This window comes from Apiospora kogelbergensis, assembly GCF_038363985.1.
Source record: "Apiospora kogelbergensis strain CBS 113332 chromosome Unknown utg000003l_segment0_segment0, whole genome shotgun sequence".
Taxonomy (NCBI): Eukaryota; Fungi; Ascomycota; class Sordariomycetes; order Amphisphaeriales; family Apiosporaceae; genus Apiospora; species Apiospora kogelbergensis.
The window spans coordinates 4,724,240-4,736,607 of NW_027117420.1; the positions used below are offsets into that span (position 1 = coordinate 4,724,240).

Here is a 12,368-nt window from a genome sequence, read left to right on the forward strand (position 1 = left end):
AGAATACAAGCTGGAGTGCGGCGGCAATTGGAGTAGGTGACAGTTTGTACCGATAGTACTGTTTCCCGTGGGATCGGTCTTCGGAAGATCACTTATGTATGGTGCCTTTTACGAACCTATGACCAATCAAGTGACTGCAGTGGTGCATCAATGAAATACACGGCAGCGTAAGCAACTTAAGACGTGTAGCTGCAACCGCCCGTCACGGCCACTAATCACGACAGACGCGGTCAGCTTGGTTCATCAACCTCGGAACCAACAAGCCACCAACACTGCTTCGCGCATAATCTTCTGCAATTTCCACTTCCAAGTCGGCAAGAGGGCAAGGCGTCTTATGCAATTTCAAGCATTATCGCTCTTCTTTCGCCCCCCTTCGACTCTGCTCGACGTCCGTCATTGGGATTGAACATATATCTTATCAGAACCGCGAACATATCATGCGGTTCTGTGGCGGCCAAAGCCTCACACCTGCTCCAGCTGGCACGTCGCCTGTGCCCCCATTATGCCGACAACCATCAGCGCGGCTGATGACAGGAGCTCCCTCATTCAAGCACTCACATGGTTCTTGTTCCTAGCCGGCTTCTTCAGCATCTGCGCTCGGATACTGACAAAGTATTTCCTTGGCCGTGGGATGTTTTGGGATGACAGGCTCATCCTGGCTGCAGAGGTGCGCATAGTTTGCCACTACTTGGTACTGATTTGCCCGCGAGACTGTTCACTCACCATACAAGGCTTCCTTAGTTGGCCAAGCCATCGCTGTTTCCACGTCGGCATCGAGGGGCATGGGGAAGCCCCAAAACTCCCTTCCCAAAGAGACAGTCGATAAGGTTCTACAGGTAAGTAAAACTCAACGTCTTAAATACTTTCTTGTTAGCCTCTTGACGTTTTCTTTGTACCCCATGTGGGAAATAATAAAGTACTAAATCATAGTGCTCAAGGCAGATTACGCAGGCACACCCCTGTTTCTCCTTTCTCTTGCTCTGATCAAATGGTCCCTTTCATCCTTCATCCGCCAACTGAGCCCAACCAAGGACATAAAGTATCGCATTGATAAGGGTCTGCGTATGCTCGTTGTCCTCTGGTTCGTGTCAGCGGCAATCGTCGGTCTCTTTCAATGCAAACTCCCAACGCCATGGGATTATACGACGAGCCATAATTGCATAGATCGTGTGAGTGCATGTTGTCCGATACTCAGGTATGCCGGAAGGCGTGACTGACAGTGGTAGCGATCTTGGTGGACCTACGTCACAACTCTCAACATCGTGACCGAGGTTGGCTATGTGACGATACATGTCTTCACGTTTCGCAAACTCCAGGTCTCGCGTCGGAGGAAAGTGAGCATCCAGGCGATTTTCGCAGCAAGACTACTGTAAGCGCATTCCTGCTATGGCAGTAACCCCATTGTCCTTTACAGATAACTAGGACTAACAACTGTCTAGAGTGATAATACCCGCAGTGATCCAGCTTCATGTGTTTAGAGGGTCATACCCAAGCTCAAATCTGACGTATGACCTATGGCTACCTACTGTCTGCAATCAGATGGTCGCATGCGTCAGTGTGGTCACTGCCTGCGTGCCTCATCTGAAGCCTTTCATGGAAAGCATTGAGCCAGACAATGTTGTCCAAATTGGTGATGGAAATAGCTCTGATAGCAGAGACGCGATAATAAGGGGGATTCGATTGAGGGAGATCGCAACTGCGCCACCTAGTGGCAACCCGCACTCGAGCCCCTCAAATCCGCAACATATCACAGTATAGAGTGGGCTCACCTCACAGGCAGGATGTGGTTGAGCTGCCGGATTAGAATCTTCGCTGTCAAAAACACCTATTAATCATGACTTGTTCTATGCTAGAGTTTTGCTATCGGATTTATAACCTCTCTAAATTGGCTCGGCTTCTGTTGAGTGCAAAAATGCCAGGAGGGAAAGACAGGTGTGGTAACACCCATTCTCGCCTACCCTGGTACCGTCCGACGCCGGTCAGCAATGGTACTACGGTACTTGTGAGCTGTTTGCTACTCAGAGGCACAAAGGGCATCCAGCTCAAAGATTCGCCCACCGCACAATGTGGCAGACGGGTGACTACATTGCCGTGATAATGCTTACGGGGGCGTCGGGGATTAATATGCAGGCAGTTGATACAATGCCAACACTTCTCGCTCCCCCTGAGTGCAGATTGGTCAGAGCCGAGATGTGTATGTCTCACAACCCCTCATTGCTGACCACCAAGTGACGCGCCATCCCGAAAGCACCGACCAGAGCCTGCTTTCTTTGTGTTTCCTTGTGGTGGCTTCGGCCATTTCTCCAGCACCAAAATCAAACACATGCCTGGAAAACTGAGCTGCGGTCATCTGTATCAGCTCTCAGGCCCGCCTTCGGTGCTGACCAAACCCCCTTCCCTCCATCATCCCCTGCCCCATCGCATGCCCCTTTCCTTTTGACTGCCGGCGCTTCGGTTCCTTTACGCTTACTCAGCTCTAATGTTAACAAATTTACTCTGGATGAAACTTTCCACGCCCGCCATCGACAATTACATTCTGTATCTTCCCATGCCATTCCCTTGATGAAACCAATTGAAGTCTTTCACCGTCATGCAGTAGCGCTGTCGGATTTCTAGTCCATCCTGCTATCCACATCCCTAAACATGGAGAGTAAAGACACCCGTGAGTCCATAGGGGAGATGACTCTTACCGACTCACCTTCTCTTCCATCGGCTCCCCGCGACGATTATGCATTGAGACGGATCGGCAAGAAGCCCGCGCTTAGGCGCAGCTTCAACCTCCTGACAGTACTCGGATTCAGCTGTACTGTTCTGATCACTTGGGAAGGATCTTTATTGTACGTTTGAAGATCACTGTCTCATGATTCCGACTGACCACATGGGTGCATAGTCTGTTTACCTCGGGATTACAGAAGTACGTCGGCCTCTCCTCTAAACACCTAAAGGAAGTCTCTTGCTTACCCGTACCACCAGCGGCGGACCTTCGGGAATAATATATGGCTTCATTCTGGTCTGGATAGGACAATTGTCTCTTGTGGCCACCCTTGCTGAAATGGCTTCGATGGCGCCTACCTCGGGTGGTCAATACCACTGGGTTTGTATGCTGGCACCGCCGGCATACCAGAAATCATTTGGGTACATTACCGGTTGGATGGCCTTGATAGGATGGCAAGCTGCCCTGGCCTCTTCGGGGCTGTTGGCCGGAACCCAGGTGCAGAGCATCGTCAGCCTGACGCATCCCGAATATCGAGGCACCATGCAGACATGGCAGAGCACGCTGATTCTCTGGGCCGTCCTGGTTCTCATTTACGTAATAAACGTGGCCTTCACCACCCTCTTCGCCAAGTTCGAGGGTCTTTCGTTTATTATCCATATTCTTGGTTTCTTTGGTATCATATTTCCCCTAGCGTTTCTTAGCGAACACGCGAGTGCAGAAGATGTTTTCGGCTCTTTCAGCAATGTTGGCGGGTGGCAAACCCAAGGATTGTCGTTCTGCATTGGCCTCATGGGTAACGTATTCGCGTTTGTCGGAGGCGATGCGGCTATCCACGTAAGTGCTACGACCACCCCGCCCGATTCCACATACCCGAACATCGCCATTAACTTTGCACCAGCTTTCAGAAGAAGTGCATCATGCTTCTACCGTTGTACCGTGGTCCTTGATAGCTACGATCCTTATCAACGGCACAATGGGGTTTTCCATGCTGGTCGCGACTCTGTTTTGCATGGGCGATATTGACGCCGCTTTCGCCGAAGACCCCCTTTACCCCTACATGCCCATCTTCCGTAATGCCATAGGCTCAACGGCCGGAGCTGTAGCTTTGTCGGCGGTCATCGTCACCATGATATTTGTGGCGGCCACAGGATGCTTGGCATCTACATCGCGGATCTACTGGGCGTTTGCCCGCGATCGGGCCATTCCTGGCTGGCGGTTCTTGAAGAAGACAAGCACTCGGACAGGCATTCCACGCAACTCGGTTCTCACAGCGGCCGTCATCGCCGCAATCCTGTCACTCATCAACATCGGGAGTGCGACCGCGTTTAACGGGGTCATCTCCGTCTCGATCGCAGGACTGATGGGGTCGTACTTTATGGCGGCGTCGCTGCTGCTATACCGCCGAGTGACCGGTGCCATTCAATACTCCCACACCGACGATCAGGTTGTCAATACCATCGGCAAGCGACTGACATGGGGTCCTTGGCGGATCCCAGGGGCACTGGGCATCGCGAACAATATTCTGACATGCAGCTATATTATCTTCATTCTGTTCTTCAGCTTCTGGCCGACATCCCGCGAGCTGACCCCACAGAACATGAACTGGGCTGTGTTGGTGACAGTGGTGGCCCTAGTGTTCAGCACCCTGTACTACTTCCTACGGGCCCGAAAGATATACACAGGTCCAATCATCGAGATCTGATCGAACAATCGGATGCCAGGAGATCGGTATGTGGCATAGCTTGTTTATGTAAGAATATCTTATTATTGAGTGTGTCTAAGGTCTAGGGGTATAAAGGTATATGCATATCAACAGCATTATCACTCTCCAATTCTAGTTGTAGTCAACCTTGATCTTCCATGTATCGGCAGACTCATCATGCTCCAACAAGGTAACAGTAATGCCCAGCTCTTTGATAGTCTTGGAGCTAGACCGTAACTCCACAAAGGACAAGGGCGCCATGTTCAGGCTATAGCCGCCACACCAATGCAGTTCCTGCTCGAGCGTATCAACAACCCGAACGGGGCCCGAGCCCGATACGACCTCGGTGTCGATGGTGTAAAGAAGCACGCCCGTGGCGCAGGACTTGGCGTCGACGCCCCGGGGGGTGCGCGCCTCGGCGACCAGGGCGGTCGTGCGGCTGGTGGGGATCATGACGGCGCGGACGCCGCTGTCGGCGGCGAGCGGCTGCAGCACGTGCGTGGACGAGCCCTTCTCGGTGATGCACTGCATGGCGCTGTCGTCCATCCAGCCCAGACGCCACTTGTCGAAGGCGAACATGTCGGGTGCCACCTCGCCGATGGCGCCCATGATGCTGAAGCCGCCGACGAACTCGCCCTCCAGCCGCGTCAGCTCCAGCGGGTAGTAGTCGGGCAGGCCCAGCGTGTGCGACGTCTCGTGCACGAGCATCTTCCAGCCCTTGAGACCGCCCCCGTCGGACAGGCCTTGGTCCCGGTAAACGTTGGTGCCGAAGGTGACGGCCCGCCGCGCCACCGTCTCGCCCTCGACGATGTTGCCGTCGGTGCCGTTGCGCGACCGCGTCTGCGGCGGCCACTGGGGCGCGTACGAGATGCGGAAGTTGGGGGCGTTAAGCGAGGGCACGACGTAGAGCACGTCGAGGTCCGGGAGCTTGGACTTGATGTCCTCGGCGGCGATGCCGTTGGCGTCCATGTAGGCCTCGAGGGCGTCCTCGAGGAAGACCATCTGGCCGTAGGTGGCGGCCATGTTGTCCCAGTGGTAGGCGGTGGAGTTCTTGGGCATGCGGTAGATGCGGTCGACGTCGGCGCTGACGTTGAGGGACATGCGGCCGTTGGACGCGGTCCGGAACCACGGGTCGGCGGGGGGGACGACGCTGTCGTACACGCCCTTGGCCGAGTAGCCGGCGTCGGCGGCCTGGGCGTCGGGGAAGTCGACGAACATCATCCAGCCGCGCACCTCGCCCGAGGCGGCCGGCACGGCGCCCTTGAGGTCGAAGCCGCGGATGCTGTTGGCGCCGGAGCCCGCGTCAAGCTTGCAGGCCGCGACGTTCGTGTCGGCGGCGGCGAGGGCCAAGGGGGGATGATGGCGGCCGACGGCATAGCGGGCACGCCAGACCAGAGGCTCATCGCCGCAACGGCGAAGGTGAGTTGGGAGACCATAATCGCAGAAAACAGACAGCAGTGTGATTAGTTGATGGGTTAGGTGCTGCTGACTGAAGTTGCACTCTCGATTGGAGCGGCGACAATGTTGTTTATATTCAGGTTCGATGGAGCAGTAGTGGATCATGTTCATGGCATGGCAGTGTTACTGCCGGCCGAACCGGGCATCACGAGTGAAGTGGATCAACACCAGGGGTTTGACAGGTCCGCCAAGCGTTTCTCTCGTATCGCTTTGTAGAGATCTAGAGGTGTGAAGGAAAATGCCGACCCGTTTGTGTGGATTTCCATGTCGCGTGGGGCCGCTAGTTCGCCCCTTTTCTGTCTAACTGTCTAATTACGGCGGCTACTCCGTTGTATCAGGTTGATTTTTCAGATTCTCGATGTAGCTAAAGATATGGCTAGGGAAGGTGAACCACACTATCTGTCAGACTGCCCTATGTTATGTCCTAGCTTAGCCCAAAATAAATACTGTTGCATAGAATACATATACACACACGTTTACTAGTGCGTCGTGTTGGTCTCTAAGGCCCCGGGCGTTCGGTTCCCGTAGTGGTTACAAGGGGCTTAGCGCGGGGCTGTGGATTTTTGCACCCCTGTAACCATTTGTAGAGTCTCTTCGGTGCAGTCAGTGATGTGCCGTACGACAATTGACTGGTAGGGCTGTCTACTGTCTCAATTGTAACATACCGAACCCATTATCGGCCCAGTGAGACTTGAGAGAGCCTGGGTTGACTTTCGGACCTTGGTGCTGCCACAACAGGTCTAGGTCGAATCAAGTGCCGGGAAACGCGGACTCTACCTTCGTAATGGAGTGTACAGGGGAAAGTTAGAACAATGCTACACGAGCAACTCCGTATATATCCAATAGCTAGAAACTCATATCGATTCAAAAAGGATTATGACCCCTTTCCAGCCCGCAGGCCTACCTTGGCCACTGTGGCTGCCCGTTACCCGCACCACCTGTCTCGCCGGGCGCCCAGAGGGACGCTCATGGAAATCGCCGCCGGCTTCGCGAACCTGGACGCCGTCGTCCTGGGGTCCCGAACGCTGCTACCGCCGCCGTCTGTAGACCGCAAGGCCCTGCGCCGCGTCGTCGAGGCCGAGGGGAGGTTTTGGCGGTCTGCGCCCAGGTTGAGTGATTAACGGAGCAGGATCGTGCCGACTACGAGCACGGCAAGGGTCTGATGCAGACAGTAGGGGGTGTGAGCGGCTTGTGTCAGATGATCAAGTCACTTGGTTGACAGATGGATGGCTAGTCTTAAGTTGTTCCAATCCCCCCTACCACATGCATTACAAAGAGAATTTAGACACTTGAATATCATTCGTTGGGCCACTCGTTATCTTAGACTTGAACTTATGAAAACTACCATCAGGAATCTTGTTGAGAAAGCTCCTCATTTAGGTGACTCCACGCACTTCCTCCTGATACGAATTGGAATTGCATGCTTGGGGAGTTCAATTCCAAACCCAAACCACCTCTTACTGAATTTGACTTCATGTGTCAAAACTTCAATATCAAAGTCTCTAGTCAAGAGGGAAATCGTGAATATGATGACATTTTTGGCCAGAAATCTGCCTGGACAGATCAGATGGCCACCTAATACAAGATGCGTTAGTCAGAAGAACAAAGAGCTAACAGGTTGGGAACTCCCATGAGCTGGGTAGAGCTTACCCCCATAGGGTATCCAAGCTGCCTCCAAGCCCTGGAGCGAGAAGGATACTTCTTTACTATCTGCATCCTGGGGTTTAACCAGCGGACGAGGGACCCTCGTGGGTCCGCTGTGAGGATCGTTCGGGTCCGTCAGGAATCGCTGTGGCCAAAACGACCCCACCGGATGGATGCCGTTCTTGGTGTTCCAGAAGCCATCATCCATATGCGAAACGTGGGCGTTGATCAGGCCCATAGCGTTTTTCGGAAGTCGGTATCGGCCCAGATGGATGTCCTGGACAGGGGAGCTTACCACCGTGAACGACTTGCCGTGTAGGCGAAGCGTCTCGGCATATATGGAAGCAAGCAGCGGTATGTTGGAAAGTTTCTTCAGGTCCACTTCGGCCAATGATTGATGGCCGAAGATCTTGCGAACTTCATCTTGGACGCTGGCTGCAAGATCGGGCGTGTTGGAGACATGTACCAGTGCCATTGTTGACGCGGATACCACATTAGCAATCGACCTGGTAAACGTTCAGTCAGCACTCACGAGTCTCGTTTCTCTTCTCTCGGTGCTTCGGGGGCTATAGATGGTGTCATCGGGGCTTTGAGTACTTACGCCCAAGCCACTCCCAAGTCCCCAGCCGCAAGAGCGTCGTCGTCTTGAATTATGTCGAGAGCCTTTTGCCGTTCTCTCATCCAGTTCGATCCCCAGTAGGGGTCTCCGTCTCCGTCCTCATTGATGTCTGACTCTTTGAAGTGAGTTCTCGCATACGTGTACCAGACCTTAAATTGCCGATGAAGCCGTGAACGACACGCATAGATGCCGGGCATGATAAATTTAGGAATACGCCTGGCGAACCATGGCAAGGCCTGGTCGAATTCATATAAGTCGTCCATCAAGGTAGAGTTAATTTGAAGGATATGAGGTCCAAATAGCGCGTTAATAAGTGAGCGTCCGACTGTGTTGTGCACGAGCCTTCGGAGGTCGTCGATTTCCATCCATTCGTTGTCATCTGATGTGCCCAAACCCTCTATCTGGTCCAACATAGCCGTCCTAAACCTTTGTAGAGTAGGTCCAAATCCGGGACCCGTCAAGGCTTTATCGATACTGTGGTTCAGGAGACGATGGATGCGTAGATGGGGTTCAACGTTGCTACCGGGGTACGGTTTGAGAAAAGGCCCCGAGTCATCCGCAGCGTATTGAGCCAGCCACTTCTCAGGAAAGCCGAATAGATACCTCAAAGCCCAGATGTGAACCCTCCCGGCACACATCATGATTGAGTTCTTCCATATCTCTTTGATGGTCTCTTGGTCCTGGAAGAGGAATATATCCCGAAAAGGGGCGACTGTGATTCTCAGTGAAGTCAGTCTTCCGGCGTAGGACCTAAGTCAACAGCACTATTAGCACTAGACACTGAACAGAAAGGAGTGCGTTGGTTATGTCTATCACTCACGTCACGTTCTGGAGAAAAGCAGGAGTATCCCATACAAAAGGCACAACGACGCCCCAGTATGGAATCATAGAAGGGTACTTTGGAGGGAGATGATGTTGACACTCTCCGCTCTTCTGAGTCTTGTGGTAGGCAGCGCGGGCTTGCCAGTACTTGATCGCGAGATTGCAGAAAACGGCAACCCCCAGAAGGACGACAGCCGTTTTTGGCTCAAGGACGGAGGCAAACATTGTCTAGGCAATAGGCAATGAGTTTATGAGGTCGCTAGTTGGATATGTCGTGATTGCCTACTTCCAGTTATATATCTGAAAATGAGCTAATTGTGCTCTGTTCCGTTGAAGTAGTAGCTGATCAAAGGCGGTTATGTCCTTCCTTTTCTATTTCTATTCAGCAGGATGGCCCAGCCCAGTAGCAGCAAGAGACTCGACTCGTTTCTCACTTTCTTTTCATGTGTGCGTCTTTATGCCCCCAACATAGCCATCCGGCATCTTCCTTGACCGAAACCACTTCAGCTTGGTAGACTAGGACTATTTACGGTACAGAAACAGAGGAGGGTGGCTTGGAGCATCTCACTGTCATCACGTAGACTTCACACCACATGCATGAGTTGACACCGACTCTTGATCCGTAGATGGAAGAAATCATGGCCCAGGCTGGCTGTTCTCGGTGGGTTGGATAAACTTGGCGCTGCTGATGGTGGCGAGATGACTACGGTGTGATGGCGACGCTGTACATCTCACTTTCTTTCCCTCCCTTTCTCATTCGCGCACATACTTACACAAAACAGCGAAGCTGAGTTGGTGATACAGATGTCGGTTGTCAGTCTGGATGCGGACCCTGAGACGCACCTCATTCGCTGGGCTGCGTATATCTATCTAGATTGGCGTAGTTCTTTATTGATTGAGACATGCATGGACTGAAACAGGGTGGATATATTCTTGCTCCCTAAAGACACCCCTTACACAAGCCTTTCAGCCCAGCCTTACCGTAGCTGCAATGTATTTTGGGGTTACACATCCGTCAGCGTCGTATTCGGGTTGGTCCGTCATTCGTCCGCCAAGCCTGGTTTGAATGACCAACCAACAACAAGTCAGCCCCATTCGTCGAATCCCCAACTGCCCAACGCCCCATCATCCCACACCGGCTCATAATCCAGCTTCTTACCCATTCCTTCCCGCAAGCAAGCCTTCACTCTAATGATCCTTTCCAGCTTTCTTTCCACCTGATCTTCTTGCCTGGTCCCATGAAGGCTGTTCTCCTTGGCCTGTCCCCCAAGCCCAATTGTTAAGGGGGCTTTCTTGGTCATTCGGCGATCATCTCCATTATGTTGGTGCTGTTGGTACTGGCAGCCCTGCCGCTGATAGGTATCTACCTTTACAACAAGGCGTACCACAAGCGCTTTGTGCAGTTTGCGAGCATCCCGCAGCTTCCATCGTCCCTGGTATGGGGTCATCTTCAAATCTTTGATGCCTACATCAAACGTGGCCCAAGAGACCGTCACCCTGGTAAGTCACCTGATTCCTGCAACTAATCGAATGCCATGCTAACCTGGTTACAGACCTGGTCTTTGCCGAGATGCTCGAGACCTTGGGAAAGCCACCATTGATGTTTGTCGACCTTCGACCAGTCAATCGGCCCATGGTTCTGGTTACTAGCCACGAGATCGCAGAGCAGATCTCCAAGCCCTCAGCCCTTTTCCCAACAAGTGTCCCCAAGGCCAACTTGGACTATCTGAATCATGTCATTGGTACTACGTCCATACTGAGCGCTGAAGGTGACCACTGGAAGCATCTTCGCAAGAGATTCAATCCAGGTTTCGCCCCGCAGCACTTGTTAACACATCTACCCGCTATCTTGGACAAAACCTTACTGTTCGTCGATCATCTGGACAAGCTTGCCCGGACAAATGCCGAGGCGCCCATGCTGCCTCTTCTCGTCAATTTGACATTTGATATCATTGGGGTCGTTGCCATGGGTGTTGATCTGGAGGCACAGCGAACCGAAGGCCAAGGCGAATTGATCAAACTCTTCTCCCAGCTGCTAAGCTGTTACCTAGATGACAAGGCCGACTACCCTTGGTGGGTGATACCTAACGTCGAGCTGCGACGATACAGACTCGGAAAGCGGATCGATAATATTATCCGCGACATTGTACGACAAAAGTACCAGGAATACCAACGCACAACGGATGACAAATCTCGCAGCGTTCTTTCTCTAAGCTTCCAGGATACCAATTCACTAAGCCCTGAGGTTCTTCACACAACAAGTGATCAGCTCAAGAGTTTTCTCCTGGCTGGTCACGATACCACCAGTACTACCCTTTCGTGGGTTTTCTATGAGCTGATGCGCACCCCACGCGCCTTGAAAGCAGTACGCGACGAGGTGCAGAAAGCCCTAGGGCCTGACCCAGACGTGAACGTCATACGTAGTCGACTCCTGATCGGGCTGGGGGCGGATTTGCTCAATAAGATGCCATACATGAATGCCGTCATCAAGGAAACCTTGAGAATGCATCCGCCAGCTGCCACAGCTCGAACCTCTCCCTTCGGAAGTTCACTCACAGTGCGCACGCCCGACGGGAGAAGTCATTGTCTCGATGGAACCATTATATACAACTGTGAAAGCATGATCCACCGCGATCCGGCCATCTACGGAGACACGGCCGACCATTTCCGGCCTGAGAGATGGCTTGGAGACTCCCACTCGGCATCTAGCAAGGTCCCCGCCAGTGCTTGGCGGCCATTTGAACGAGGCCCGCGGAACTGCATCGGTCAGGAGTTCGCCAATATCGAGATCCGTGTCATTATTTCTCTTGTTGTTCTCAGATATGACTTCATAAAGGTTGGCATGGGGGAGCTTGACACGGATGATAACGGCCAGCCAATCCTCGATGATGCAGAACAATTCAGGGTCAAATCACATATTTACCCGGTAAGAAACACCCAAACTACCTCTGCCCCCACTGTTCTAATCAAGATGACATGCAGACAAGACAGATTACCATTAAGCCAGTAGATGGTATGAGAATGAGGGTGAAGTTCGCAGCATCTAAAGTTTGAGTGGTTTGGCAAGTTTATCAACCACTAGATCGAACTTATTAGAGGGTTTCGCGACGATGAGCTACAGGGTACAAATGGGTTTCAGGTCGATGAGTAACTAATATAACTAATATTCCCAGCCCATCTATTGGTATTCCCGAATGCAGGCACTAAATGACATAATGACAAACGAATGTGTCACTTCCACTGATCAGCCCACCAAGACTAGTCACATATATCTAACACGCCCTTCGGCCATAACAATCCAATAGACTCCGCCAACTGGTTCTAGATTACAAATATTACGGACAATTTCGTGTCCTAGGGCTAATCCCTTTTCAGTGGTAGAACGGCGGGTCTGACAAGGCAGTATT

General features: G+C 52.4%; 6 protein-coding genes across 6 annotated transcripts; 4 read left to right on the forward strand and 2 right to left on the reverse strand.

Annotated features, from left to right (window-relative positions):
• Positions 1-502: 502 nt before the first annotated feature.
• Positions 503-1,758, forward strand: PG998_006287 (uncharacterized protein; the record flags this gene model as incomplete). Its single annotated transcript, XM_066873105.1, has 5 exons — positions 503-676; positions 732-836; positions 939-1,169; positions 1,227-1,369; positions 1,440-1,758. 5 exons carry the CDS (start codon positions 503-505, stop codon positions 1,756-1,758), a joined length of 972 nt encoding a protein of 323 aa, XP_066733202.1.
• An 885-nt stretch (positions 1,759-2,643) lies between these two features.
• PG998_006288 (amino acid/polyamine transporter I) lies at positions 2,644-4,418 on the forward strand (the record flags this gene model as incomplete). Its single annotated transcript, XM_066873106.1, has 4 exons — positions 2,644-2,837; positions 2,891-2,914; positions 2,974-3,550; positions 3,615-4,418. 4 exons carry the CDS (start codon positions 2,644-2,646, stop codon positions 4,416-4,418), a joined length of 1,599 nt encoding a protein of 532 aa, XP_066733203.1.
• A 132-nt stretch (positions 4,419-4,550) lies between these two features.
• On the reverse strand, positions 4,551-5,987 carry PG998_006289 (uncharacterized protein; the record flags this gene model as incomplete). The annotated part of the gene is made up of 1 exon (XM_066873107.1): positions 4,551-5,987. The coding sequence occupies one exon, from the start codon at positions 5,985-5,987 to the stop codon at positions 4,551-4,553; it is 1,437 nt and encodes a 478-aa protein (XP_066733204.1).
• Positions 5,988-6,688: 701 nt separating this feature from the next.
• On the forward strand, positions 6,689-6,997 carry PG998_006290 (uncharacterized protein; the record flags this gene model as incomplete). Its single annotated transcript, XM_066873108.1, has 1 exon — positions 6,689-6,997. One exon carries the CDS (start codon positions 6,689-6,691, stop codon positions 6,995-6,997), a length of 309 nt encoding a protein of 102 aa, XP_066733205.1.
• A 251-nt stretch (positions 6,998-7,248) lies between these two features.
• Positions 7,249-9,186, reverse strand: PG998_006291 (uncharacterized protein; the record flags this gene model as incomplete). Its single annotated transcript, XM_066873109.1, has 4 exons — positions 7,249-7,451; positions 7,527-8,026; positions 8,122-8,889; positions 8,960-9,186. The coding sequence occupies 4 exons, from the start codon at positions 9,184-9,186 to the stop codon at positions 7,249-7,251; spliced, it is 1,698 nt and encodes a 565-aa protein (XP_066733206.1).
• Positions 9,187-10,280: 1,094 nt separating this feature from the next.
• Positions 10,281-11,971, forward strand: PG998_006292 (uncharacterized protein; the record flags this gene model as incomplete). The annotated part of the gene is made up of 2 exons (XM_066873110.1): positions 10,281-10,461; positions 10,515-11,971. 2 exons carry the CDS (start codon positions 10,281-10,283, stop codon positions 11,969-11,971), a joined length of 1,638 nt encoding a protein of 545 aa, XP_066733207.1.
• Between the last annotated feature and the right edge of the window lie 397 nt (positions 11,972-12,368).